The sequence below is a fragment of the Dromiciops gliroides genome, chromosome 2 (assembly GCF_019393635.1).
Source record: "Dromiciops gliroides isolate mDroGli1 chromosome 2, mDroGli1.pri, whole genome shotgun sequence".
NCBI lineage: Eukaryota > Metazoa > Chordata > Mammalia > Microbiotheria > Microbiotheriidae > Dromiciops > Dromiciops gliroides.
The window spans coordinates 561,096,083-561,121,559 of record NC_057862.1 but is presented as its reverse complement, the minus strand read 5'-3'; the positions used below and the strand labels follow the sequence as shown (position 1 = coordinate 561,121,559).

Sequence of the window (25,477 nt, the reverse complement as noted above, 5' to 3'; positions counted from 1 at the left end):
TCATTGCCCCACCAAAAAAGACAAAAAAAAAGAAGAAAGAAAAGTAAATTGCCATGCCTATTATATTTTCAAAAAATAATCTGCCTGAGTGAGATGAGCAGAACCAGAAGAACATTGTACACAGTATCATCAACATTGTGTGTAGATCTACTGTGATGGACTATATTCTTCTCACCAATGCAATGGTACAGAAGAATTCCAGGGGACTCATGATGGAAGAGGATCTCCAAATCCAAGGGAAAAAAAAAAAAGAACCGTGGAGTATAAATGCTGAATGAACCATACTATTTCTTTTGTTTTTGGTGCTGTTGTTTTTCTATTTTGAGGTTTCTCATCATTGCTCTGATTTTTCTCTTATAACATGACTAATGCAGAGATATGTTTAATGTTATTATATATATATATATATATAAAACCTATATCAGATTACCTGCTGTCTAGGGGAGGGGGGAGGGAGGAAGAAAAATCTGAAATTGGAAAGCTTGTATAAACAAAAGTTGAGAACTATCTTTTCATGTAACTGGAAAAAAATAAAATACTTTATTAAAAAAAATAATAATCTGCCTACTTAGGATTGCTATGCCAGTGGTCCTGATTTAAGTCCTGTTACTAGAACTAATTAATGCCCTGTAGTCAGAGGACTTGGGTTCAAATTCTGACTGGGACTTCCTACTTGACTGACCTTGGGTAGATGGCCCAGTCATCCATCCATCCATCCATCCATTCATCTATCAATGGTCTTTGATCAGCTCTAGATCTCTGACCCTACAGCTGAACAGCTGTGATTAAAGCCCTCACTCTTCAGATAAGCTTGGCACCTCACTGTCCAAAAAACCAGATTCATTGGGTTGTTTTTTTCCAGGGCAATGAGAGTTAAGTGACTTGCCCAGGGTCGCACAGCTAGTAAGTGTCATGTGTCTGAGATCAAATTTAAATTCAGGTCCTCCTGAATCCAGGGGTGGTGCTTTATCCACTGCACCACCTAGCTGCCCCCAGATTCATTGAGTCCAAAGCTCTGCTTATACTCTCCCTTCTTCCTTCTTATCATTTCAACCTACCCATTGTTTTGTTTTGTTTTGTTTTTTGCGAGGCAATGGGGGTTAAGTGACTTGCCCATGATCACACAGCTAGTAAGTGTCAAGTGTCTGAGGCTGGATTTGAACTCAGGACCTCCTGAATCCAGTGCTGGTGCTTTATCCACTGCGCCACCTAGCTGTCCTCTCAACCTACCCATTCTTAAAGACTCAGCCCAAGCCCAGTCCAGATCTTCTTCATCTCTGGACACTTTTGTCCATTCCAGGGCTTCTTGAACTTTTTCCACCCACAACCCCTTTTCGCCCAAGAAATTTTTATGTGACCCCCAGGTATATAGGTATATAAAACAGGTATATATAACCTTTCACTGTTGCCAAAATTTTCACAATCTCCACACTTAGTTACACAATCCCACAGTTTAAGAAGTTTTGGTCTACACCATTCATTTTGGCAGTTGATCATATTTCATAGGCTCAAATATATAGAACTAGAAGGCACTTTAATGTCCATCCAGTCTGATCCTCATTTTACAGAGGAAGAAACTGAAGCCCAGAGAACTTAAAGAGCTGCCTGAAGTAACTGGAAGAGCCAAGGTTCAAACAAAAGTTCTTGGACACCATGATTATTTTCTACTGGACCACACTTCCATTACTTATATTTCATAGGTGGATATGATAACTCTCCAAATGAATTAAAAATACTGGAAAAATGTCTTAGTTCTGTGTATCCCTCCAACTCTTCTAGAATAGTACTGTATACAAAGGATCACTCAGTAAACATGACAGTTATTGATTGAATTATCAAAGATTTTCATAATTAATTTCCCTAAACCCCAATACCATTGATAATCAAGACCTGCTAGATTTTTATTCATGACCTTGATAGTAATAACAAGGCACACTTATCAAGTTTATCAAAAAATGCTTTAGCATCATTATAGTTTAGAGTTTAATCCAAATGCCCTCATTTTACAAATGAGAAAACTTAGGTCTAGAGAAAGTAGACTTAAAACTAGTTCTTAAATGATTTACTCAAGGTCACCCAGATAGTAAGTGAAAGAACTGGAATTTGAACCCAAGTACTCTGGCCTCAGTTTTAGTGCTTTCTCCTGTATCCTGCCGCCTATTTGGATTAGAATCCAAAGGCTATGAAAAGTGGAAAAAAATCACATAAAAAGAATGAGGTTTCAGATGGGTTAAAGTATAGTAATACAACAAAATGGGAAGGGAAAGGGTGTGGTTCTTGATCAGAATGTCCTGGGAATCATGTACTGGGCTGTCACTGGGTAGGACCTTTAATTTCCCTGGCATAAATGAGGAAAAACAGGAGAGCTGTGTGAGATTGTATAATGAACATAGAATCTAGTCCTCTTAATTCACTGTGTGATCAGAGTTCCCAATCTTCAAAGCGATGAGACTGGATTTGTTATATTTCAAGTCATTTCCATCTCCGGCATGCTGTGACTAACACCCAGCTAGGCACATTCTCCTAATTTCACAGAACTCGCCTGAAACTGCGGTTAGAACACGTGGACGTATGGCCACCACATAAGTCTCCCCATGGTACAGGAAAAAGCAGTTCTCAGCTCTAACCACCATCCTGCTATTTGTCATCCCATCCATCTGCTGCCCCCATGAAATGCTCACCCACGTCAACTAAAATGGTAAGTAAGCAGTACCGGGAATCTGCCTGGTAAATGTCAGGCCAGCCAACTAACAAGATGTGTACAATGAAGAAAACCAAAATAGCAACTGGCCAGAAGTATGGGTCTACAGATCTGTCCGTTCATGGGAAAGCCAGAGAGCCTCTGTTTATTGAATCATTCATTATCAGGCCAAGTCCTTATTATTAGGAGTTTAGTCAGGGAATCCCACATGTTGATTTCCATTTCCTCTCTGTAGCTGAGTCCTCTTGGTTTATGATGCCCATTTGCTTCTCCTACCTCTAATTGACTTTAAATCAAGCTATAGTTAACAACTCTGGCCTACAGGGTACAAGGATGTAAGCAGTGTTTTTCTTTTGTTTTTTAGTGAGGCAATTGGGGTTAAGTGACTTGCCCAGGGTCACACAGCTAGTAAGTGTTAAGTGTCTGAGGCCAGATTTGAACTCAGGTACTCCTGACTCCAGGGCCGGTGCTCTATCCACTGTGCCACCTAGCAGCTCCTAAGCAGTGTTTTTCTAAGAAGATTTGGACCCCCTGGCTTCCCAACAATATTTTACACATGGTAGAAAGGCAACTTGATAGAGGTTTTCAGTACTTCATGCTGGACCTGGAGTCAAATTTAAATCTTACCCTAATTGTGAAACCTTAGTTAAAGTCACTTAATCTCTAAATCTCACTTTCCCCAGCTGAAATATGGATATCCTTTAAAAGGTGGTTGTGACAATCAAGGGTATTTGCAAACCAAATATTCAAAAGGCCTAAGTCTGACCATGTCACTCCTCTATTCAGAACGCTAACCTGAAGATACACAATATGGCTCTAACCTGTCTTTCCAGACAGATTTCACCCACTCTTTCTAGCCAAATTTGCAGTTAATTGTCCGTGGCATTACATTCTCTGCCTCTACCTTTGCTCAGCACTATAACGGGTTCTCTCCTCACCTTTACCTCTTCTTACCCCAAACTCCCTTCAAGACTCAGCTCAAGTCTGGACTCCTACAAGAGGCCATTGCTCATGCCCACCACCTTACCCCATATTACTTTGCAAACATTTCATATTTAGTAAGACAGCATGGGGGCAGCTAGGTGGTGCAGTGGATAATGCACCAGCCCTGGATTCAGGAGGACTTGAGTTCAAATCCAGTCTCAGACACTTAACACTTACTAGATGTGTGACCCTGGGCAAGTCACTTAATCCTCATTGCCCCACAAAACAAACAAAAAACCAACAACAAAGACAGCATGGTTGAGTGGTTGAGAGCTAGCTCTAAGTCAGGAAAACCCAGGTTCAAATCTTGTCTCTAAGTACACTGGATATGTGACCAGAGGTAAGTTATTTGACTCCTCAGTGCCCCAAGCAACTCTCCAAGACCATACATTGAAAATACTTGGTGACCTACTAGGTCTGTATCCCAAAGAGATCATAAAAAAAGGGGAAAAGGACCCACATGTACAAAAACATTTCTAGCAGCTCTCTTTGTGGTAGCAAAGAATTAGACATTGAGGGGATGACCACCAATTGGGAAATGGCTGAACAAGTTGTGGTATATGAATGTAATGGAATACTATTATGCTGTAAGAAATGATGAGCAGGCAGATTTCAGAAAAACCTGGAAAGACGTAAGTGGACTGAGGCTGAGTGAAGTGAGCAGAACCAAGAGAACATTGTACACAGTAACAGCAATATTGTGTGATGATCAACTGTGATAGACTGGGCTCTTCTCAGCAATACAATGATCCAAGACAATTCCAAAGGACTCATGATGGAAAATGTTCTCACATCCAGAAAAAGAACTGTGGAATCTGAATGCACATTGAACCATACTATTTTTACAGGTTTTTTTTTTTTTTCCTTCTTGAGGTTTTTCCCTTTTGTTCTGATTCTTCTTTCACAACATGAGTAATGTGGAAATATGTTTAATGTGATTGTACATATATAACCTATATCATATTGCTTGCTTGGGGAGGGGAGACAGGAGGGGGGGAGAAATATTTGGAACTCAAAATCTTATGAAGATGAATGTTGAAAACTATTTTTATATGTAACTGGAAAAAAATGAAATACTATTAAGATTGGAAAAAATGAGAAAAGAATTGGTGATCTGCATTGGTAGAGAATTTTCTCCCTGGGAACTTCCTATACCAGTGGTAAGGGATTGACAATGATGGGCCAAGGGATTAGCCCTAAATATTCCTTAATGGTGATTAAAGGAAAAAATAATTAGATTATTATGAGTAGTATATGAAATTACAGGGGCAGGCCCCCCTCCTTTCCCCTCCAGTCACAACATGTTTTTGTTATAGTTGTTGTAAAGGGTTCAAGAAACAAAAAATATTGAGAACCAATGTAAGTTACAGCAAGGAAATCATTGGTCTGAAACAACATTTTCAGATAACTCCAGGTGAAGTATCTCATCCACCTTCTGAAAAATGATGGACTCAGGAAGCAGATTGAGGCATATATTTTTTGGACTTGACTGACACAGAAATTGGTTTTACTTAATATGAATATTACAAGAGTTTCATTTTTCTTTTTTTTAATGGGGCGGGAAGGTAGACAGAGAAAATAAATTTCTGTTCATTGACAACAAATGAAAGTTTGAAAAAAGAAATCACAAGTCTGAAAAAATATATTTTTTTGGTATTGAATTTACCTACCTACATGTAGTTTCCACTCAGTTGAGCTTAACATCCTTTAAGGCAGAGGCTGTTTAACCTGTCTTTGTATGCCCAGCACTGAGCATTGAAGACACTTATTTCAATTGTCAGCTATTGTTTTAAGTGCTTCATGAATATTTTTGTTGTTTTTTGTTTTTTTGTCTTTATTTTGGCGGGGCAATGGGGGTTAAGTGACTTGCCCAGGGTCACACAGCTAGTAAGTGTCAAGTGTCTGAGGCCGGATTTGAACTCAGGTACTCCTGAATCCAGGGCCGGTGCTTTAACCACTGCGCCGTCTAGCTGCCCCCCATGAATATTTTTAATTTGACTTCCTGCGAGTATCTTCAGGATGAATTTTTTAGTAGACAAGGACCCAGAAGGTCTTCCTCTTATAAATTTTGAAGCAGATACTCTTTCTACTGATGCAGTTTACAAAGCTGTAACCAGGGATTTAAAAGCTATTATGGCAGGGGCAGCTAGGTGGCAGTAGATAAAGCTTGGGCCCTGGATTCAGGAGGACCTGAGTTCAAATCCAGCCTCAGACACTTGACACTTACTAGCTGTGTGACCCTGGGCAAGTCACTTAACTCTCACTGCCCTGCAAAAAATAAAATAAAAGTTTTTATGGCTCAAAAACTTTATTTCCCTGAAGCTAACCTAATACTGAGCTCCTGAATTTAGCCCATCATCTCCATTTCATGTTCTGAGTCTTAAGTCCTTCTGGCTCAGTCTAGGATGTCTGCTCCAAAGCTTATGCTCTGGGAGGCCAGGTTCCCCTCCACACCATGATGAGGCTTCAGAGTGATGGCTTCAGTAAAATGAAGATAAGACAATGTTGCTCCTTGGCAGGTGTTCAAGATGGTTTGGGTATGGAAAGTCATTTAAAAACCATGAGTTACTCCTTCATTTTCCCAAGGTCACAAATTTAGAACTTGGAAGGGGCCTCAGAGAACCCCTGGTCCAACCTCCCCTTTTTTCAGATGAGGGAATTGGTCACTGATTACTCAATTATTGAGTCCCAGGGAGATTGATGGAGTGATTTGTCCAATGTCACAGTGTTTAAATCCAGGTCCTCTGAGCCTCACAATTCCTCCTTTCCATGACTATTCCACTTTTTAAGGGGTCTTGGCTCCATAGGACCAAGTCCCATCAGTGGGCATGGTGATTCCCAACAGTGTGTCTTTTGTATATCTTTCTTCTCACTTTACCCTGTGATAAATCTAAGGTGACCCTTCTCTCCCAAGTGCTACAATTACCATCGAACCTTTTGCCTCTGTGTTTTACTAAGTGCTCTCTTTACTTCTCAAATGTGTCACTGGGGCTGAGGCAACCCCCAATGTTACCAATCCCCCACGGCCAGGGGGTCCCAAACAGGAGAGGGTGGCTTGGGCTGAATGAAACCTAAGTAACTGGCTAAAGGTTCCACAAGCCAAAAGGACAACCCTCTCACCCCCAAACCAACTATAGTGATTGTCTCAGTCCTATTCAGCTCAGTCTGATGCCTTTCTAAGAAAGAATGAAGGGAAATAAGCGTGTATTAAGTGCCTACTATATACTAGGCACTATGCTACACACTCTACAAATATTATCTCCTTTAATCCTCACAGGTAGGTGCAGTTGTTATCCACATTTTACAATTGAGGAAACTGAGACAAACAACAGTCAGGTGACTTGCCCAGGTTTACACAGCTAGTGTGTCTGGGGCTGGATTTGAACTCAGGTCTTACTGATCCCAGGTTCAGTAATTGATGTGCCTGTCACCTAGCTGCCTCTGTAGCTCCTCAGGAATTTTTGTTTTGTTTTAGCAGGGAGGTAGGGGGGGGAAAAAGAACAGGGAGTAGAAAGACTTTATCTAGCTAAGATTCCTGGAATAAGGCCAGGATAGAAGAAAATGCACATTAAAACCAAAGGAAGAGGAGGGGGCGGCTAGGTGGTGCAGTGGATAAAGCACTGGCCCTGGATTCAGGAGGACCTGAGTTCAAATCCGGATCAGACACTTGACACTTACTAGCTGTGTGACCCTGGGCAAGTCACTTAACCCCCATTGTCCCGTGCAAAAAAAAAAAAAACAAAAAAAAAAACCAAAGGAAGAGAGGCAGCTAGGTGGCACAGTGGATAAAGCACCAGCCCTGGATTCAAGAGGATCTGAGTTCAAATCTGGCCTCAGATACTTGACATTAGCTCTGTGACCCTGGGCAAATCACTTAACCCTCATTGTCCTGCAGAAACAAAACAAAACAAAAAAACCAGAAGACCTCAAGAAGCAGAAAAAAAATCTGGGGATATTTTGTAGAGGCAAGCTACAGGGCACAATAATCAGAGGACATTCCTCCTGGCTTTGGAGTCAGGAGCCCGGGGTTCTGCTGTTCCCTTATAGACTGTGACCATGGGTAAGTCACTTAACCTCTTTTTGCCTGTTTCCACATCTGTGAAAACGGGATCACTATGGCACTTACCTAACAAGGTACCTGTGAAAATCAAATGAAATTTAATTATGTGAAGTATGTAAAGTGCTTTGCAAGTCTGCTATCTTTATGCAAAATCCTGGTATTCATAATTGAGGCCCTAAGCCATAAGGAGGTAGGGTTTGGACTCAGGCTTTGAGTCCAGAACCAGCAGTCATCATCTTAGCTCACATTTCTTATAGTGCTTTAAGGTTTACAAAGGCCATAAAGAGGTTAAATTATAACTGAATTGTTTGGAGTATAACTTCATTTTTGTTGATGGTTGTTAACAATTATTTTATTTAAAAGAAAAGGTCAGATTCTGTTCAGTACACTGTGTCAGAAGGGAAGGGAGGGACTAACACAGTTTAGAATGATTTCCATTTTCTGGAGAAGCAGGGTGTGGTAGATTGAGCTGGCCCTGGAGCCATTTTGAGGAAGGGCCCAGACCAGCCATGCTCACTCTCTGGACTTTGACATGTGTTCCTGCTGCCTTCTCCCTCCTCTGCCACCCTCCTTGTCATCCCATTTTGAGGAAGGGCCCAGATTAGCCATCCTTTGTTCTCTGGACTTTGCCACTAGGCTCCAGAAAGCTTCTCCTTCCCTGCCCCACCCTCAAAACTCCCTTGTATTTGGATGTCCCTTCAAATGTAAGGCCTTTGAGGATAAGGGTTGTCTTTCTTTTTGCTTAGCACAGTGCCTGGTACATAATAAGTGCTTAATAAATGCTTAACTTGATTTGGAGCCAGGAAAACCTGGATGCATCTGGGCCATACCCAATCACAACCTTTCAGTGTCCTAAACCAGTGCAGTCAAACTCAAGTAGAAACCCAAGGTCATCGATCTGTACAGGATTCCTCTGGGGCACATATTAATTTTAGTTTTAAAATATAATATTAGCTATATTTTATTGAATTTTCATGTATTTTATAAAATATTTCCTAATGAGATTTTAATGACTCCCAGGGTTGGCAGCCTCATCTCTGATACTAAAGTTGCCTCTAGGCAGCTCTTTGAGATTATCCTTTGGAAAGGTGTTATGGGTTCCTCAGGAGAAATCACTTCACGGGTCCAGTCTCTCTCCTTCCATCCAAAAAGGTGTGTTCTTTTGAAAGCTGCTGAGACTGCTAGTGTCAAGTGTCTGAGGTTGGATTTGAACTCAGGTCCTCCTGAATCCAGGGCTGGTACTTTATCTACTGCGCCACCTAGCTGACAAGTCACTTAACCCTCATTGGCCTGCCCCCCCCCCCAAAAAAAAAAGCTAATCCTTGAAAGTAACTCTAGGGACCTCAGAAGCTTCCAATGTGAGGTAAGATGAATACACCAAAAGACAATGAATGACATTGAGACAAAATTAAGATGCCTCCAGAGAAATCTCCCTAAGGCTAAAGGGAAAAAAAAATGGTGTTATTGACACTAAAATTCAATAGCAGCTTCTGATCAACAATGATCAACAAAGCAGCAAGAGCGAGTAGAAAGAGAAATGGTTTTAGAGTCAATCTCTAGTCTAGAACCACTTGGTGGTACAATGGAGACAGTGCTAGGTCTGGAGTTCTGGAGTCAGGAAGATCCAAGTTTAAATCCAGCCTCAGATACTTACCAGCTGTCAGTCAGTAAACCACTGAAGGGGTCAGACTCTACATCTGATGTTTCTCTTCTGGTTGTCTGTCCCCCTCCCTCCCCAAAGACAGTGAATTCCAGAGATTCCCAAATATTTGTATCCTGGTTCACTGCCCTGGTCCAACAAGTATTGATGGAGCTTGAGACCACACAGCCTGAGGCCATTAGCACCTCTCATTTTGTCTTGGTTAAGAAATGCTTATTTTGGGCAGCTAGGTGGCACAGTGGATAGAGCGCCGCCGGCCCTGGACTCAGGAGGACCTGAGTTCAAATCCAACCTCAGACATGTAACACTTACTAGCTGGGTGACCCTGGGCAAGTCACTTAACACCAATTGCCTCACCAAAAAAAAAAAATGCTTATTTTGCTTTTCCTCTCTAAGTAGGTTGGCCTCATTTCAGGTACAGAAAAAGATGTAGACAAAGGTGAATTAACACCAGCACTCCAGGTAAGATTCTTAACCTGTGGATTTCTCCCCCTCATTTGTTTAGTCCTAGAAAATAGGCTTTAAAATAGAATTTCATGAGAACACTGGCTTTTGAGCTGAAGGGAACCTCAAGAGATCATAAAGTCCACAGGGATCCCAGAGGGCCCAGCCCCAGCCCTCTCCCCCAACCCTCCTGCCAATACTCTCTGTCCCTCCCTCAGGGGAAGGGAACCCAAAGACTCCTTTCCCTCTGAAGTTCAGGGGCACTCCTTTCCTCCCAGGAGCGGTGAGCTGGGCCCCTCCAAGTCCCCCCTACCTGCTGGCCAGGGAAAGCCTCTCATATCTGTCTTATCAACAAGAAGTTCCTATCTACCATCCCTCAGGATCTAACCATCTGCCCAGACCTCCAGAGCCTGTCTCCACCAATAAAAATATTAATTCCAGAGGGACAGTCCCAATTTTTTTTTGTATCCCTGGAACTTCGCATGTATTAAGCACTTAAACATTCGTGCCTTTCCAGACGAAGAAACCAAGGCTTCGGGAGAATAAAAGTCAGTTATCCAAGTCACATAGGGAGTAAATAGACTTTAATCATTAGGGATCAGGACTTAGGGAGCTTGAGTAATACAGTGTAATGGAAAGAGCTCTGGATTTTAGATTATAATTCTGGCTCTGCTGGGCATCCTGAGTTCTTGGGTATTTGCCTCTAGGAGCCTCAGTTTCTTCATCTGTAAAGTGAGAGTTGGACTACATGGTGCCTAAGGTCCATTCCAACTCTGGATCAAGGAACTCTGAGACATCCTGGTCTCCGTAATAATTAGGACCCATCCTGTGTACCTGTGGGATTGTGTTGGTAGTACAACTGTTCAGTCTTAACATCGTCTTATGCACTTTGTGGAGCTGCCTCCTTGGTAATAAAGCAAAATGAAGGGTTTGTGAATTTGCCTTCCTTTATTTTATTTTTGATTTTTACAGTTGCAACAGCAACAGCACCCAACCAGTGTGCCAACAAGGTGCCAACACAACTGCCAAGGGAAGGTGGGGGATCTTGAAGATCTGAATTTTGGACGCTGCTCGGCTTTCGCTCTGATTTTTTTCACCCCAGCTCTCGACTTCCTCCATTTTTTAAAAAAAAAGTACCTTCCCAACCAATCATAAAAACAATCAAAAACACACAGTCTAAAGTCAAAGTTCACACCATAAAGCCTGACATGAAAATATAGTTGGTCTCTTCTTAGAAAAAAAGGTTCATAGGGCCATTTCATTTATTAAAATAATTTCTGTAAACTTGGTTAGAAAGGAAATAATCCCATTCTCATTTTAACAACATTTGAGTGAGGCTACTTTCCTTAAAGGCACCAGCAACCCAGGATCTCGTAGAATAAAAAACAGTACCATCTTCAAGAAGACCTTTACCCCTTTTAACAGAGTCCTAACAATGATTTGTACAAAACACAACAGTGGCCCCCGTTTAAAAAAAAACACAAAACAACCTTTTTGCAAGTCTTGCTTCAATTTCTCTCAGTTTCCAGACTAGACACCAACATTACAAGTGGTGGCGTCAGAACAGATCAAAGGTGAATGAGGCCACTGTCTTGAGGAAACCAGAAGGGATAGAGAAGATCTCTGAACTTTTCTTAATTTAAAAAAAAAAAATCTAAAGAGAGAAGGGGACAAAACCAGCACATGAACTTATCAAAACATGTAAACTTCATAACATCGGCCCCTCTCTTTTTCTCCTTTCCCATCATTTGTCCTCCTCGTTCAGTTTAGCATTCCTCTGGAGAACAGAAGTCAGCTTCGGTCTGTAAAATGGCAGCCAGTTTTTCGATGTCTTTTTGAGGAAAGCACATTCCTGGTGGGCATTGTTTACATGCAGGTACAAGTCCTCTTGTGTAGGGCCTGTGTAGCCGCAGTCCTCACAGACGTACAGCTTGTCCCGACGTTGCTTGTAGGCATACTGCTGCTGCACCCCATGGATCTTCTTCAGGTGAGACTCCAAAGAGCAGCGCTGGGTGAAGGCCTTGTTGCAGATCTCACATTTGTAGGGGCGGATACCTGGAAGAGAGAAACCAGAAAGAGATGAAACCCATTAGCCATTGATCAGGAAGCAGCCAACTGCTCAGCTGATTGGTCATCTTTAAGGAAACCAAGCCTGGCTGAATAGCTGAGTACCTGCATACACACATTTTAAAAAATCACTTTTTTCATCTATTATTTATTTCATTAAATATTTCCCAATCAAAATTTTTTTTTTTTGCGGGGCAATGGGGGTTAAGTGACTTGCCCAGGGTCACACAGCTAGTAAGGTCAAGTGTCTGAGGGTCGGGATTTGAACTCAGGTACTCCTGAATCCAGGGCCGGTGCTTTATCCACCTTCGCCACCTAGCCGCCCCCCCAATCAAAATTTAAAAGAACAGGGGGCAGCTAGGTGGTGCACGTGGATAAAGGCACTGGCCCTGGATTCAGGAGGACCTGAGTTCAAATCTAGCCTCAGACACTTGACCCTTACTAGCTGTGTGACCCTGGACAAGTCACTTAACCCTGTTTGCCTCAATTTCCTCATCTGTACAATGGGCTGGAGAAGGAATGACAAACCACTCCAGAACCTTTGCCAAGAAAACCCAGATGGGGTCACAGAGAGTTGGACACAATTGAAACAACTTAAGAACAACAATATCCTTAACAATAATCAGAAAGTTGGAAGAGGAAAAGGTTTGCAGGAAATTAGAGAAAGGGAGAAGATAATGAGAGTTTTATCCTAAGGTACCTATGATGCCTCTGAGACTCCCAGTTCAAGATGAAAAAGGGCATTTGCAAATATGGGACTAAAACTCAGGAGAGATTAGGACTGAATGTATAGATTTGGGTATCATTAGCATAGAAATGATAGCTGAACTCATCAAAACTGATGAAATCACCAAGTGATAGAATATATAAGGAAAAGACGAGAGGCCCAGTACAGAACCTTGGGGGGACATGCATTAGAGGAATATTCAACCACAAAGAGGATAGAGAAGGAACAGAGAGAAAGGTAGGAGGTAGGAGGACACAAAAACACAGAGAGGAGAGGGTGATGGGTGGTGTCAAAGTGTTTCAGAAAGGGTCAAGAAGGATGAAGACTTAGAAAAGGCCAATGGGGACACTAATTGCATTGTTGGTGGAGTTGTGAACCATCCAGCCTTTCTGGAGAGCAATTTAGGATCTATGCCCATAGAGGTTAATGGGGGCTGTGCATATCCTTTGACTAGCAGTACCACTACTAGTCTGTATCCCAGAGAGATCATAAAAAAGGGGGAAAGACCCACATGTACAAAACTACTTATAGCAGCTCTCTGTGGTGGCAAAGAATTGGAAATCAAGGGGGATGCCCATCAATTGGGGAATGGCTGAACAATTTGTGGTATATGAATACATGGAATACTATTGTGATATAAGAAATGATGAGCAGGAAGATTTCAGACAAACCTAAAAAGACTTAGAGTGGACTGATGCTGAGTGAAGTGAGCAGAACCAGGAGAACACTGTACACAGTAACATCAACATTATGTGATGATCAATTGTGATAGACTTAGCTCTTCTCAGCAAGACAGTTTCCAAAGGACTCATGATGGAAAGATGCTCTCCAGAAAAAAGAACTGTGCAATCTGAATACAGATTGAACCATACTGTTTCTACTTTTTGGTTTTTGTTTTCCTCTTTTTTAAGTTTTTTCCCTTGTGTTCTGATTCTTCTTTCACAAAATGACTAATGCAGAAATAGGTTTAATGTGGATGTGTACTTATATAGAACCTATATCAGATTGCCTTTCTGTCTTGGGAGTGGAGAGGGAAGGGGAAGGAGAGACAAAAACTTGGAACACACACAATCCCTATGAAAACATGCTAAAACTATATTTACATGAGGGGGTGGCTAGGTGGCGCAGTGGATAAAGCACGGGCCTTGGATTCAGGAGGACCGAGTTCAGATCTGGCTTTGAACACTTGACACTTAGTAGCACCGGCCCTGGATTCAGGAATACCTGAGTTCAAATCCAGCCTCAGACACTTGACACTTACTAGCTGTGTGACCCTGGGCAAGTCACTTAACCCTCACTGCCCCGAAAAAACAAACAAAAACAAAACAAAACCTATATTTACATGTAACTGAAAAATAAAATACTTTCATGATTTTTTTAAAAAGGCGATTTGGATCAGGTAATTAAAAGATCATTGGTAACTCTGAAGAGAGCTTTCTCAGTTCAATGATGAGGATGGAAACCAGACTGCTTAAGGTTTAGAAGAGTAAGAGAAGAGGAAGTATAGGCACTGATTACAGATAACTATAGATTATAGATAACCTTCCTAATGAGTTTACTAGAGAAGGGAAGGAGAGCTATACCAATGACAACCTGTGGACGTGACAGAATCAAGAGAGGGATTTTTAAGGATAGGGGAGACACAGGAATGTTTGTAGGAAGCAAAGAAGGAACCAAAAGATAGGAGACTGAAGATTAGAGACAGAGTAAAGATGATGGTGAGGGTAATCTGTCAGAGAAGATGGAAGGTAGGGATCACTAGTACCTGTAGAGGGGAGTAGAGGAGAGTTCGCTCTGGAAAAGAAAAGACTCATGTCGGGTCCTTGTCCCCACTGAGGTTTCTTCTTCTAAACATACCCAATTCCTTCAACCAATCATCAGCATGATTTTGAGGCCTTTGACCCCTCATCATCCTCCTTTATATGCTCCCCAATTTATTCAATATTTTTCCTAATATGTAGCACTGAGAACTGAATATGGTACTGCAAATGTGGTCTGACTAAGAATGAGGCGAGAATGAGAGAGGACACAGTACAGTAGAAAGAGAATTTAATCTGGAGTCAGGGGAACTCTTCTTAGCCCATCTCTTCCACTAACGATCTGTACAATCTTAGGAAAGATCTTAGGTCCGCCCCAAGGCCCTTCTGTTTCCTCATCTTTCCAGCCCTCAGACTTTCTGATGCTATGAATTATCACCTGCTTATTCCTAAGAGCTATGTCTCTCTTAGTTTTTGTGGCTTCCAGATTATATTGGTGATTTGAAGTGAGCCTGCAGTGCACTCATTCCCTCTGCATCTTTTTCAGCTGAAGGGTCATTTGACCACATCTCCCCAACCCTGTATGTGTGAAGTTGTTTCTTTTTTTTTTTAACCCAACTGTAAGACTTTACACCTACTTATATTATTAAATTGTCTTAGTAGATTCAACCCCAAGAACACCAGTCAACCAAACCAGCTCAGAGTTCTTGGGCTGCAGGGAAGGGTCCAAAGGACTAAAGAGAAAATGATCATTAGAAATGGTGTCTCCCTGTTCCCTGTTTCTGCAGCCACCCTAGCTCAGTGGCTGGTCAGATTCTAGATATGAAATAGGGGGGGTGGAGTTGCAAAGGAGAGAAAAGGAGCCAACTCAGTGGAAAATAACTTGAACTCAGGTAAGTCAATAGCCTGGAAAACATGGGCTTTGCATAGAGCAGACAATACTAACAGGACAAAACCTGAAAAATAACTTCAAGGATCAAGCAGATTTTTGCATCATTAGTCCTTCCACTGGCCCACTGACTTCCCCTGACCTCTTCCGGCCAACACCCCATTTCTTTACTTGATCCCAGGGCTTATCTTCTATTCCCAGCTGCCTCGGAGGAACAAACGCACAGAGGGAGGAAGCAACCTTGTCCCTTCCTCCACACTGGAACCTGGGACAAAGCCACAGCAACTTCATCTCCACTGAAGTGACCCAGTGGGCCTCATCTCACTTCCTCAATGCATTTTTTTTTGGTTATTTGTTTTTGGGGGGGAAGGCAATTGGGGTTAAGGGACTTGCCCAAGGTCACACAGCTAGTACATGTCAAGTATCTGAGGCCGGATTTGAACTCAGGTCTTCCTGACTCCAGGGTCAGTGCTCTATCCACTGTACCACCTAGCTGCCCCTCAATGCATTTTTAAGATGGGGGGGAGGGGGGCAGAGACTCTTATCTTTATCTTCTTATCTTCTAACTGCTTAGCATAATCCTGGGCACAGTTATATAACAGACCCTACATACTGAATTAGACTGAAGGGAATTTGTGTTTCTGCCCAAAAGCCAGAATCCTAGCAGACTTCACTGAAGTAGGAGTCCTTCATTCCAGACACAAATCCTTTCAGATCACTGGCCAACCGTCTGAAAGGTGGGAACCACTGAGCCAAACCCCCAGCTGGTGGCTACAGCTTCCCAACACTAGTCTGTGTGAAGTACGTGGCTTCCTCAGTTGCTTCAGGTAATTCATGAAACTTTCTGCCGCCTTCTAGTCTATGAAAGGAACTAGAGGAGGTTAGAAAGGAGGTCACAATATCCCCTTTCACTAAATATGAAATATAAAATGGAAACGCGTGGGAAAATTAGGCAACAAAGGGGCAGCTAGGTGGCACAGTGGATAAAGCACTGGCCCTGGATTCAGGAGTTCCTGAGTTCAAATCTGGCCTCAGACACTTGACACTTACTAGCTGTGTGATCCTGGGCAAGTAAATTAACCCCCATTGCCACGCAAAATAAATAAATAAATAGATAGATAGATAGAGCACTGGCCCTGAATTCAGGAGGACATGAGTTCAAATCTGGCCTCAGACCCTTGACATTAGCTGTGTGACCCTGGGCAAGTCACTTAACCCCAATTGCCTCACACGGAGGAGAAAAAAAAAAAAAGAACAACAACAAAAAAAAGAAAATTAGGCAACCAAGGGTCAAATGCTTGGCATACTCTGACAGAAAAGGTACAATTTTGGCTGTAGTTTCCTGCTCATCTACTGAGGGACTATTACATAAGCTAGTTTATCACAGTTAAGGAACCTGAGACCACAACCCAGATCTCCAGACAGCTTAAACTGTTAGAAAGGTCTACTATATAATGAGGAGCCAAAATTTGCAACAGCCTTCATCCAAGCTCTCTGGACTCAGAGGCAAGGCAAACTCACACTCTAATTGGAGAGACAACATACGAGCAACTCTCTTTTCATTCATGCACATGTGTGTGCACACACACACAAAGACATATAGATTGATTCTCTCTCTCTCATAAATTAGAGATAATTACAAAGAGAAGTCCCTAGCATTAACCAGGATTGGTAAAAACTTCTTTTCCTCCAGTTTCAGGATCATATGAATCATAACCAAATTACCTCTTCCACTGTTCCTTTATGTTATTGTTGTTCAGTTGTTTCAGTTGTGTCCAACTCTTTGTGATCTCATATGGGGTTTTCTTAGCAAAGATATTGAAGCGGTTTGCCATTTCCTTCTCTATCACATTTCACAGATAAGGGAATTGAGGCAAACACCATTAAGTGACTTGTCCAGGGTCACCCAGCTAGTGTCTAAAAGCACAGAACTCAGAAGATGTGTCTTCCTGACTCCAAGCCCAGTGCCCTACCCACTGCAACAGCTAGCTTTTCCGAGATAGGACAAATTAATCTACTACACTAGGTCCCCCCACTCACCACTCCTCCTCCAGCTCTGTGGGTCTGTCCCTTTAGAATCTAAACTCCTCAGGGGCAAGGGCAGTCTTTGTTTTTGTATTTGTGTCCCTAGAGCTTCTAAGTAGGAATTGATTAACATTTATATATACTTTTTCATTCATTTTTACAAATTCATTATTACAAAAACATGTCAGATTCCCCCACTGAATAATTCAATCTTCTTCATGTTTCTACTCCTCCTTTTGTTTTTTCCACCCATAGCTAATATTTCCTATTGATGTAATAAAGAATGAAACTATTATGACATGTTAAAAATCCAACAGTTAAGAAATGGGAACTGGGACAGAGATCTGAGAAGGCATCACAATCCTAATTAGCTGATTTAAGATGCTACTGTAAAACCTAGATTTGATAACCTTACAAAACTCGCTTTTTTGGGGGGGAGAGGGGTAATGGGGGTGAAGCGACTTGCCCAGGGTCACACAGCTACTAAGTGTCAAGTGTCCGAAGCCAGATCTGAACTCAGGTCCACCTGAATCCAAGGCCAGTGCTTTATCCACTGTGCCACCTAGCTGCCCCACAAAACTAGCTTTTTAAGGCCTTTTGGAGGTGTTATCTAGTCCCCATTGAGATGCTAGTACTATTCCCTCTAAGGTTACTTTCTATTTTGTATTTAATTTATATATTCTGATACGTTATATACATTCTCATAGTTTTCTCAAATTAGATTGTAAGATCTTTGAGGTTAAGGTGTATTTTTGTCTTTTTCTTTGTATCCTCAGCATTTATCATAGTACCAGTCACACAGGAAATGCTTAAGAAATGCTTGCTGGGGCATCTGGGTGGCACAGTGGATAAAGTAGCAGCCCTGGATTCAGGAAGACCTGAGTTCAAATCTGACCTCAGACCCTTAACACTTACAAGCTGTATGACCCTGAGCATGTCACTTAACCCTCATTGCCCTGGGGAAAAAGGGGGTGGGGGTGGGAGAGAAGTGCTTGCTGGTTAACTGGGGCTGATGGTGTGAATTGAGCACTGGGCCTGGAGTCAATAAGACCTGAGTTCAAATCTGGATGCAGATATTTACTAGCTATGTGACCCTGAACAAGACATTTAACCTGCTTGCTTCAGTCTCCTCAACTGTAAAAAGGATATAATAACAGCAACAAAATTTGTAAAAAAGCACTTATCATAGTGCCTGGCACACAGTAGGGGGCTATATAAATGCTTCATTCCATTACCCTTCTCTCTCTCAGACACTTAACACTTACTAGCTGTGTGACCCTGGGCAAGTCACCTAATCCCAATTGCCTCACTTAAAAAAAACAATTGAGGGGATGCCCAACTTGGGGATTGGCTGAACAAGTTGTGGCATATGATCATGATGGAGTACTATCTACTGTGCTGTGGGAAACAGTGAGGGGGATGTTTCAGAAAAACATAGCAAGACCTAGAGACCTATGTGAACTGATGCAAATTGAAGTAAGAAGAACCAGGAGATTATTGTGCACAGTAACAACAATGTTGTAATGATGATCTTACTGTGAAGCTGCTCTGATCAAGACAATGATCCAAGACAATTCCAAAGGACTCATTAAAAAAAATGCTATTTACCTCCAGAGAGAAGTGATAAACTGAAGTATAATTTTCTCACTTTATTTTTTGTGGCTAATGTAGAATATGTTTTGTATGATTTCACATATAGAATTTATATATCACTTGCCTTCTCAGTGGGTGAGGAAGGGATAGGAAAGGGAACTCAAAATTTAAAAATAAAAGAATGCTAAAAACAATAAGATGTTTTGTTTTGTTTTGTTTTGAGGAAGGCCTATTGGATTATAAAATGGAAAATTTACACCTTATTTCCACCAGATTTTGTTTATGCTATCAATAGTTTAAAACCCTCTTTTTAAAAAAAGGCTAACATTTAAACACGCAACACTTTAAAGTTTGCAAACTGCTTTATATATATTATCTTATTAGAGTCTCACAATAACATATTCATTCTCTCATATATATAATTCCTATTTGAATTTGAGGCTCAGAGAGGTTGACTAGCATTTTTAGTCAATCAGCATTTAAAGAGCACCTACTGCTTGCCTGACAATCTAAGCACTGGAGATACAAAGATAGGAGCTAACAGTCTAAATAAAGGATGGGACAACATGCTATTGATGTAGGAGGCAAAAAGGGGTTAACAGAAAAACCTAAGACCCAAGCTTTAATTCAGATATTAGCTCCAAAAGGGAGTTAGACCCCAGTTAATGGAAAACTTACAAGTCAGGATGCTAGGTTCTCTTACCCACAGAAATCAGTGCCCATAACAGAACAGAGGGAAAGAAGCCATGAAGACCTGAAACTATAACAATTAAGGAAATGACAGGCTAAAGAAACTTAGACTAGAAATAAATGGAAAATGAAGATGCTTTGAAATTAGCCATGGGAACCAGAAAGAGACATGCACAGAAAAGGCCAAATTTGTCCCCAGATTCACCTTATGACATGTAAACCCCCAAAATACACCTCCACTGAAAAAGGTACCTGCCTCGGGGGTTGGCTTAGGACCCCAGGAACTCCAAATTAGGATAAGCCCTCCCCTGTACCTCCCCAAGGTGGAGATTATTATAAAGAGACTGATAATCAATTTATCCATACTATAAATATAACTGTCTTTCCTTATTCGAGAGATACTTTTCCACTTTTCTGGTTCTCTCCCTGTAGCCACTCACAGTATTGCAATAAAACTTGAGAAACTGAGTCACTGAGTCTTGTAATTCTTTTGGGAGGACTCCCGATCAATTTGACCCTAATTCAGGGCAGCTAGGTGGCGCAGTGGATAGAGCACTGGCTCTGGATTCGGGAGGACCTGAGTTCAAATCAGGCCTCAGACACTTAACACTTACTAGCTGTGTGACCCTGGGCAAGTCACTTAACCCCAATTGCCTCACCAAAAAAATTAAAAAATAAAAATAAATAAATAAATTTGACCCTAATTCCATCCCGCATCACTATGTATAAATGAGATATGTAGGAGTAGTTGCAGGTAGTCTCAGAGGGAAGACATTAAGATTAAGTAGGACTGAGAAGGGTTCTTGTTTTACATGGGACTTGAAAGAAGCTGGGAGAGCTGGACTTCCCACACTGGCCTCTCTTGCCTTTCCTCTTACCTCAAAACATTACTAAGAAAACAAGAGACCCTTCCCTGTGGAGTTTGCTCCTGCTCCCTTCACTTCATCTTAACATCATCATCCTTCCAATAGGTCTATCAATGAACATTTATTGAGCGCTATGTGGCCAAATAAGAGATAAATTGATTAATTCCTTCCACCTTTCACAAGGGGGCAGCTGGATGGCTCAGTGGATAGAGTGCTGGGCCTGAAGGAAGGAAGACTCTACCTTCCTGAATTCAAATCTGACCTCAGATGCATACTAGTTGTGTGGCCCTGGCCTAGTCACTTAACCCTGTTTGCCTCAATATTTGGGGCAAGAAAACAACTCAAAAACTACTAAATACCCTTCACGCACAAAACTTCACTTACTCCTCCCAAAACTCATTTGGAACTACCAGGGAACTCAGGTCATCTAATCATTCTCCTCTCATTTTGTAAAGGAGACTTTCCTCAATACTCTCAATTATATATTTTTCACAATACCCCAAAATATACTTAAATAGACTTACTCTGACCTTTACAGGAAATAAAAGTTTTATCTGGTTTCAACCAACTATTTTATTTTATTTCCAGAAGGTCTTTGAAGGTTTATAGGGTGTGTCTTAAGATTCATTTAGAAAGCAGAGACTGGGTAGAAGATTTAAGACAATTATGCATTTGGTAATCACTTTTTTATGAGCCTCATGAAGATAGACTTAGAGGGCAGAAGACACCCTCGGAGGTGATCTAGTGACCAGAGGCACAATCTACCTTTATTTAACAGATAAGGAATCAGATAATAAGGCCAGAGAAGTTAAGTTATTTGCCTAAAAGGTCATAAAAGTATTCAGTAATAGAGATAGGATTTGAGGCAGCTAGGTGGTGCAATGCATAGAACATAGAGTACCGGCCCTGGAGTCAGGAGGACCTGAGTTCAAATCAGACACTTAACACTTACTAGCTGTATGACCCTAGGCAAGTCACTTAACTCCAATTGCCTCAAGGAAAAAAAAAAACCAAAACCCTAATAATAATAATAATAGAGACAGGATTTGAACTAAGGTCCTTAGATTCCAACTCTTTCTACAGGGGGGGTTTAAAAAAAGTTATCGATGTCTTGATTTTTTACATCACCTCTCCTTTCCCAGACTGCCATTTAATGGAGTCAGGAAGATCTGAGTTCAAATTCCCTCAGACAATTTAGCCAGTTACATGACCTTGGACAAGTCACTTATTGTTTATCTGCCTCAGTTTCTTCATATGTAAAATGAAGATAACAACAGTACTTAAGTTTTAAGATAAAATGGGATATTTATAAAGAGGTTTGCAAACCTTAAAACACTGTATAAATGCTAGCTAGTATTATTATATAACAAATAGTATTTTGGAAAAGAAAAAGAGGAAAAACATCAATTGATCATTACATTTTAAAAGTCTGAAAACGCATGCAATATGTAACACTCATGGCCTCTCCATCTCAGCAAAGGGGTGGGGTGGAAGTGTCTTCTTCCTCACCATGTTTGTTCTTTTAAAATTTCACAACACTCAAAAAAACAAATGAATGGGGGCAGCTAGGTGGCGCAGTGGATAGAGCACCGGCCCTGGAGTCAGGAGGACCTGAGTTCAAATCTGACCTAAGACACTTAACACTTACTAGCTGTGTGACCCTGGGCAAGTCACTTAACCCCAATTGCCTCACTAAAAAAAAATATATATATATATATATAAAAACAAATGAATGAATGAATGAACAGATGATTGGACAAATAAATTTTAAAGTTTTCACTTTTGATTTTTTTGGTGGTGGCTCTTTTTTTTGGACTGTTGTACTTGCTGTATATAGTTTTCTTGGTTCTTCTCCACCTTTCATCAGTTCACACAGATGTGGGGAGTGCTTCCCTATGTTCATCACATTTCTCATTTCTTATAGCACAATAATATTCCAATATATTCATTTACCAAAATTTGTTTAGCCATTCCCCAACTGATGGGCATCTACTTTGTTTCCAAATCTTTGCTTATAAAAAAAGTGTTGCTATGAATATATTTTGGTGTATATGGGGGCTTTCCTCTTTTTTTTTTTTTTTGAGGGGCAATGAGGATTAAGTGACTTGCCCAGGGTCACACAGCTAGTATTTCCTCTTTTTTTGTTGTTGTTTTTTTTTTTTTAAGTGAGGCAATTGGGGCTAAGTGACTTGCCCAGGGTCACACAGCTGGTAAGTGTTAAGTGTCTGATGCTGGATTTGAACTCAGGTCCTCCTGACTCCAGGGCTGGTGCTCTATCCACTAAGCCACCTAGCTGCCCCTTAGTGTTTCCTCTTAACAATGGCTTCTTTAGGGTATGTCCAGTATTACAATAGGGGTCAATGCATTTTACATTTTAATCACTTTAGTACATAACTGCAAAGTGCTGTCCAAAATGATTCAACTAATTTATAGCTCCACCAACAATGCAATAGTATGACTATCTTCACATAACCCCTCCTGCACTGACTACGACTCATCTTTTGTCAATCTTGCTTCTTGTCCTCCCCTTTTCTGTCGGGCCTCACTCTTAAGAATAAAAATTCCTGCAGGAGATAGGAAAGATATTTTCCTATGTCCCTGATCGTGCAGTTCATTATTAACCTTTGCCATCCCCATGGTCATTTTTATGCCATTTACCATGAAATAGCTTCTCTAAGTTTGTGCCCTCCGACCTTTCTGGCTGTCTGTTGGCTCCAAGAAGGCTTGGCCTGCTCTTCTGAGACAAGCCAAGTGTTCTCTCTAGGCACCAAATCCCCGAAGATCACACCCATTGTAAGGTCCACATCTCCCTTTATAGAATACCTATCCATTCTCCCTATAGGCTCTCTTCTTCTTGAGAAACTACTGGAATTATTTTTCCTTCATCGTTAATCTTTGACTTGATAAAGGTATATTATGTATTCCCACCTCTCTTCTTCTCCTCTCTCCTTTTATGCTCCTTACCATTCTACAATTCTTTCCTACAAAAATAATGCTTCACCTATAGGGGAGGTATTGTAAGGGTTAGTCCATGACATCATGTTTTGGGCTTGTTTCTCCACCATCATTTCTATTTGCCATTTGCTTTTATCCTTGTCTCCTTGTGTACTCTCCCCACTCCCACCCCAGGGCAATGAGGGTTAAATGACTTGTCCAGGATCACACAGCTAGTAAGTGTGTGAGGCCAAATTTGAACTCAGGGCTTCCTAAATCCAGGACTGGTGCTTTATCCACTCTGCCACGTAGCTGCCCCTCCTTGTGTATTTTTGAAAAGAAATTTCTTAGTTTGTTTGTTTGTTTTTTAGTGAGGCAATTGGGGTTAAGTGACTTGCCCAGGGTCACACAGCTAGTAAGTGTTAAGTGTCTGAGGCCACATTTGAACTCGGGTACTCCTGACTCCAGGGCCTGTGCTCTATCCACTGCGCCACCTAGCTGCCCCTGAAAAGAAATTTCTTAATGGTCTCCCTGTCATTATTTTGTTATTGTCTTTGGATGCTATATTTGTTTACCTTTCTTGCCTTTCTGTTTTCTTTCTGGGGCATCTGCAAAGAAATTTGTTTAGATCTCATTTTGTTTCTAAAGATGCTTCAACGGACTCTTTTTTATTGAACACTTCACTTTTTCCATTAAAGGTTAGGTTCAGGTCCGCAGGGTAGATCATTCTGCGTGGCATTCTTTGCTCTTTGAAACACAGTATTTCATCCTCTCTGGAATGGGTACAGAATAGTTTTGTTATTCAAATTCACTTTCTAGGGGCAGCTAGGTGGCGCAATGGATAGAGCACCAGCCCTGGAGTCAGGAGTACCTGAGTTCAAATCAGGCCTCAGACACTTAACACTTACTGGCTGTGTGACCCTGGGCAAGTCACTTAACCCCAATTGCCTCACTACTAAAAAACAAACAAACAAACAACAAATTCACTTTCTATTATATTCTCCAGATAGCTGGCAGAATTTGTTATTAGGCATTAGCATTGTTAAATTTAACCACAGTGGGTCTTGGAGTTTGTAGCACAAGGTTTTTTCCTGGAGGTGATCTGTGGATTCCAATGGAATTTTGCTTTCTGTGTTCATAAGGCCTGAGCAGTTTTCTTGTATGATTCATGTTTATTTAATGCATACAGTAATATGCTTTCTTTCTCATGAAATTTAGGTTTTCTTTTAACATTATTGCTTTTTGTTTCTTTTCCCCCAGACTGTCCTTCACTTCTGTGTATTTGCATTCTTAATCCATTATTCTCTCTTTGAGACTTGCGACCATGGATTCAAATTTTTCTAATCTGTCAACTATTTTAGTTGTGTAATGCATAACTTCTGTCTTCACAATTCTTATTTCTCTTTTAAACCAGACTTCTAAGGGTGGAGCCAAGACGGCAGAGTAGAGGAAGCACTCAGCTGAACTCTCCTACCATTCCCCTCCAAACAACTTTAAAGAGACAGTAAGAGGACCTAGCAACTTGTCAGAAAGAGATCCCCTTCTCCCCCCCCCCCCATACCAGCACTGGATGCATGACTAGAATCTGTCCATCAGTTCCACTGCCTGTTCTCACTTGTGGGTCACAATTCAAAGGCAGAGAGGAGCACTTTTGGTCAAGAGGGAACTGGGGCCCCAAAAAGCAGTAGCATCTGAAATCCCAAGAGATCAGGGACCTTTCCTGAATAAGGATCAGAGCACAGAGCAGAATAGCAGTGACCATACCTCTCCCTAGATCACACTACCTTGGAAGCACTGAAAACTTTCAAACCCCCAGAACTAGCTCTGAAAACAGCAAGACAAAAACAAACAAACAAACAACAACAACAACAAAACGGAGAAACTTAGGATAGTGCCCCTTCTGCCTCTCATGCCAGAAACAAGGCCCAACATTAACATTAATTCAAAGTCAGGAAATAGACAACAACTAAAAAGAACATAGCCATAAAAAGCTACTATGGGGGGCAGCTAGGTGGCGCAATGGATAAGGCACTAGCCTTGGATTCAGGAGGACCTGAGTTCAAACCCAGCCTCAGACACT

The 25,477-nt window shown here is 41.3% G+C and overlaps 1 protein-coding gene across 3 annotated transcripts in view; it reads right to left on the bottom strand.

Moving 5' to 3' along the window:
• Nucleotides 1-10,454: 10,454 nt before the first annotated feature.
• Nucleotides 10,455-25,477, bottom strand: part of OVOL2 (ovo like zinc finger 2) — a 62,803-nt gene continuing 47,780 nt past the window's right edge. For all 3 annotated transcript variants that reach the window (XM_043986040.1, XM_043986039.1, XM_043986037.1), the window contains one exon: nt 10,455-11,904. In XM_043986040.1, the coding sequence (XP_043841975.1) occupies nt 11,594-11,904 (311 nt within the window). In that variant the 3' untranslated portion in view covers nt 10,455-11,593. The remainder of the gene's footprint in view (nt 11,905-25,477) is intronic.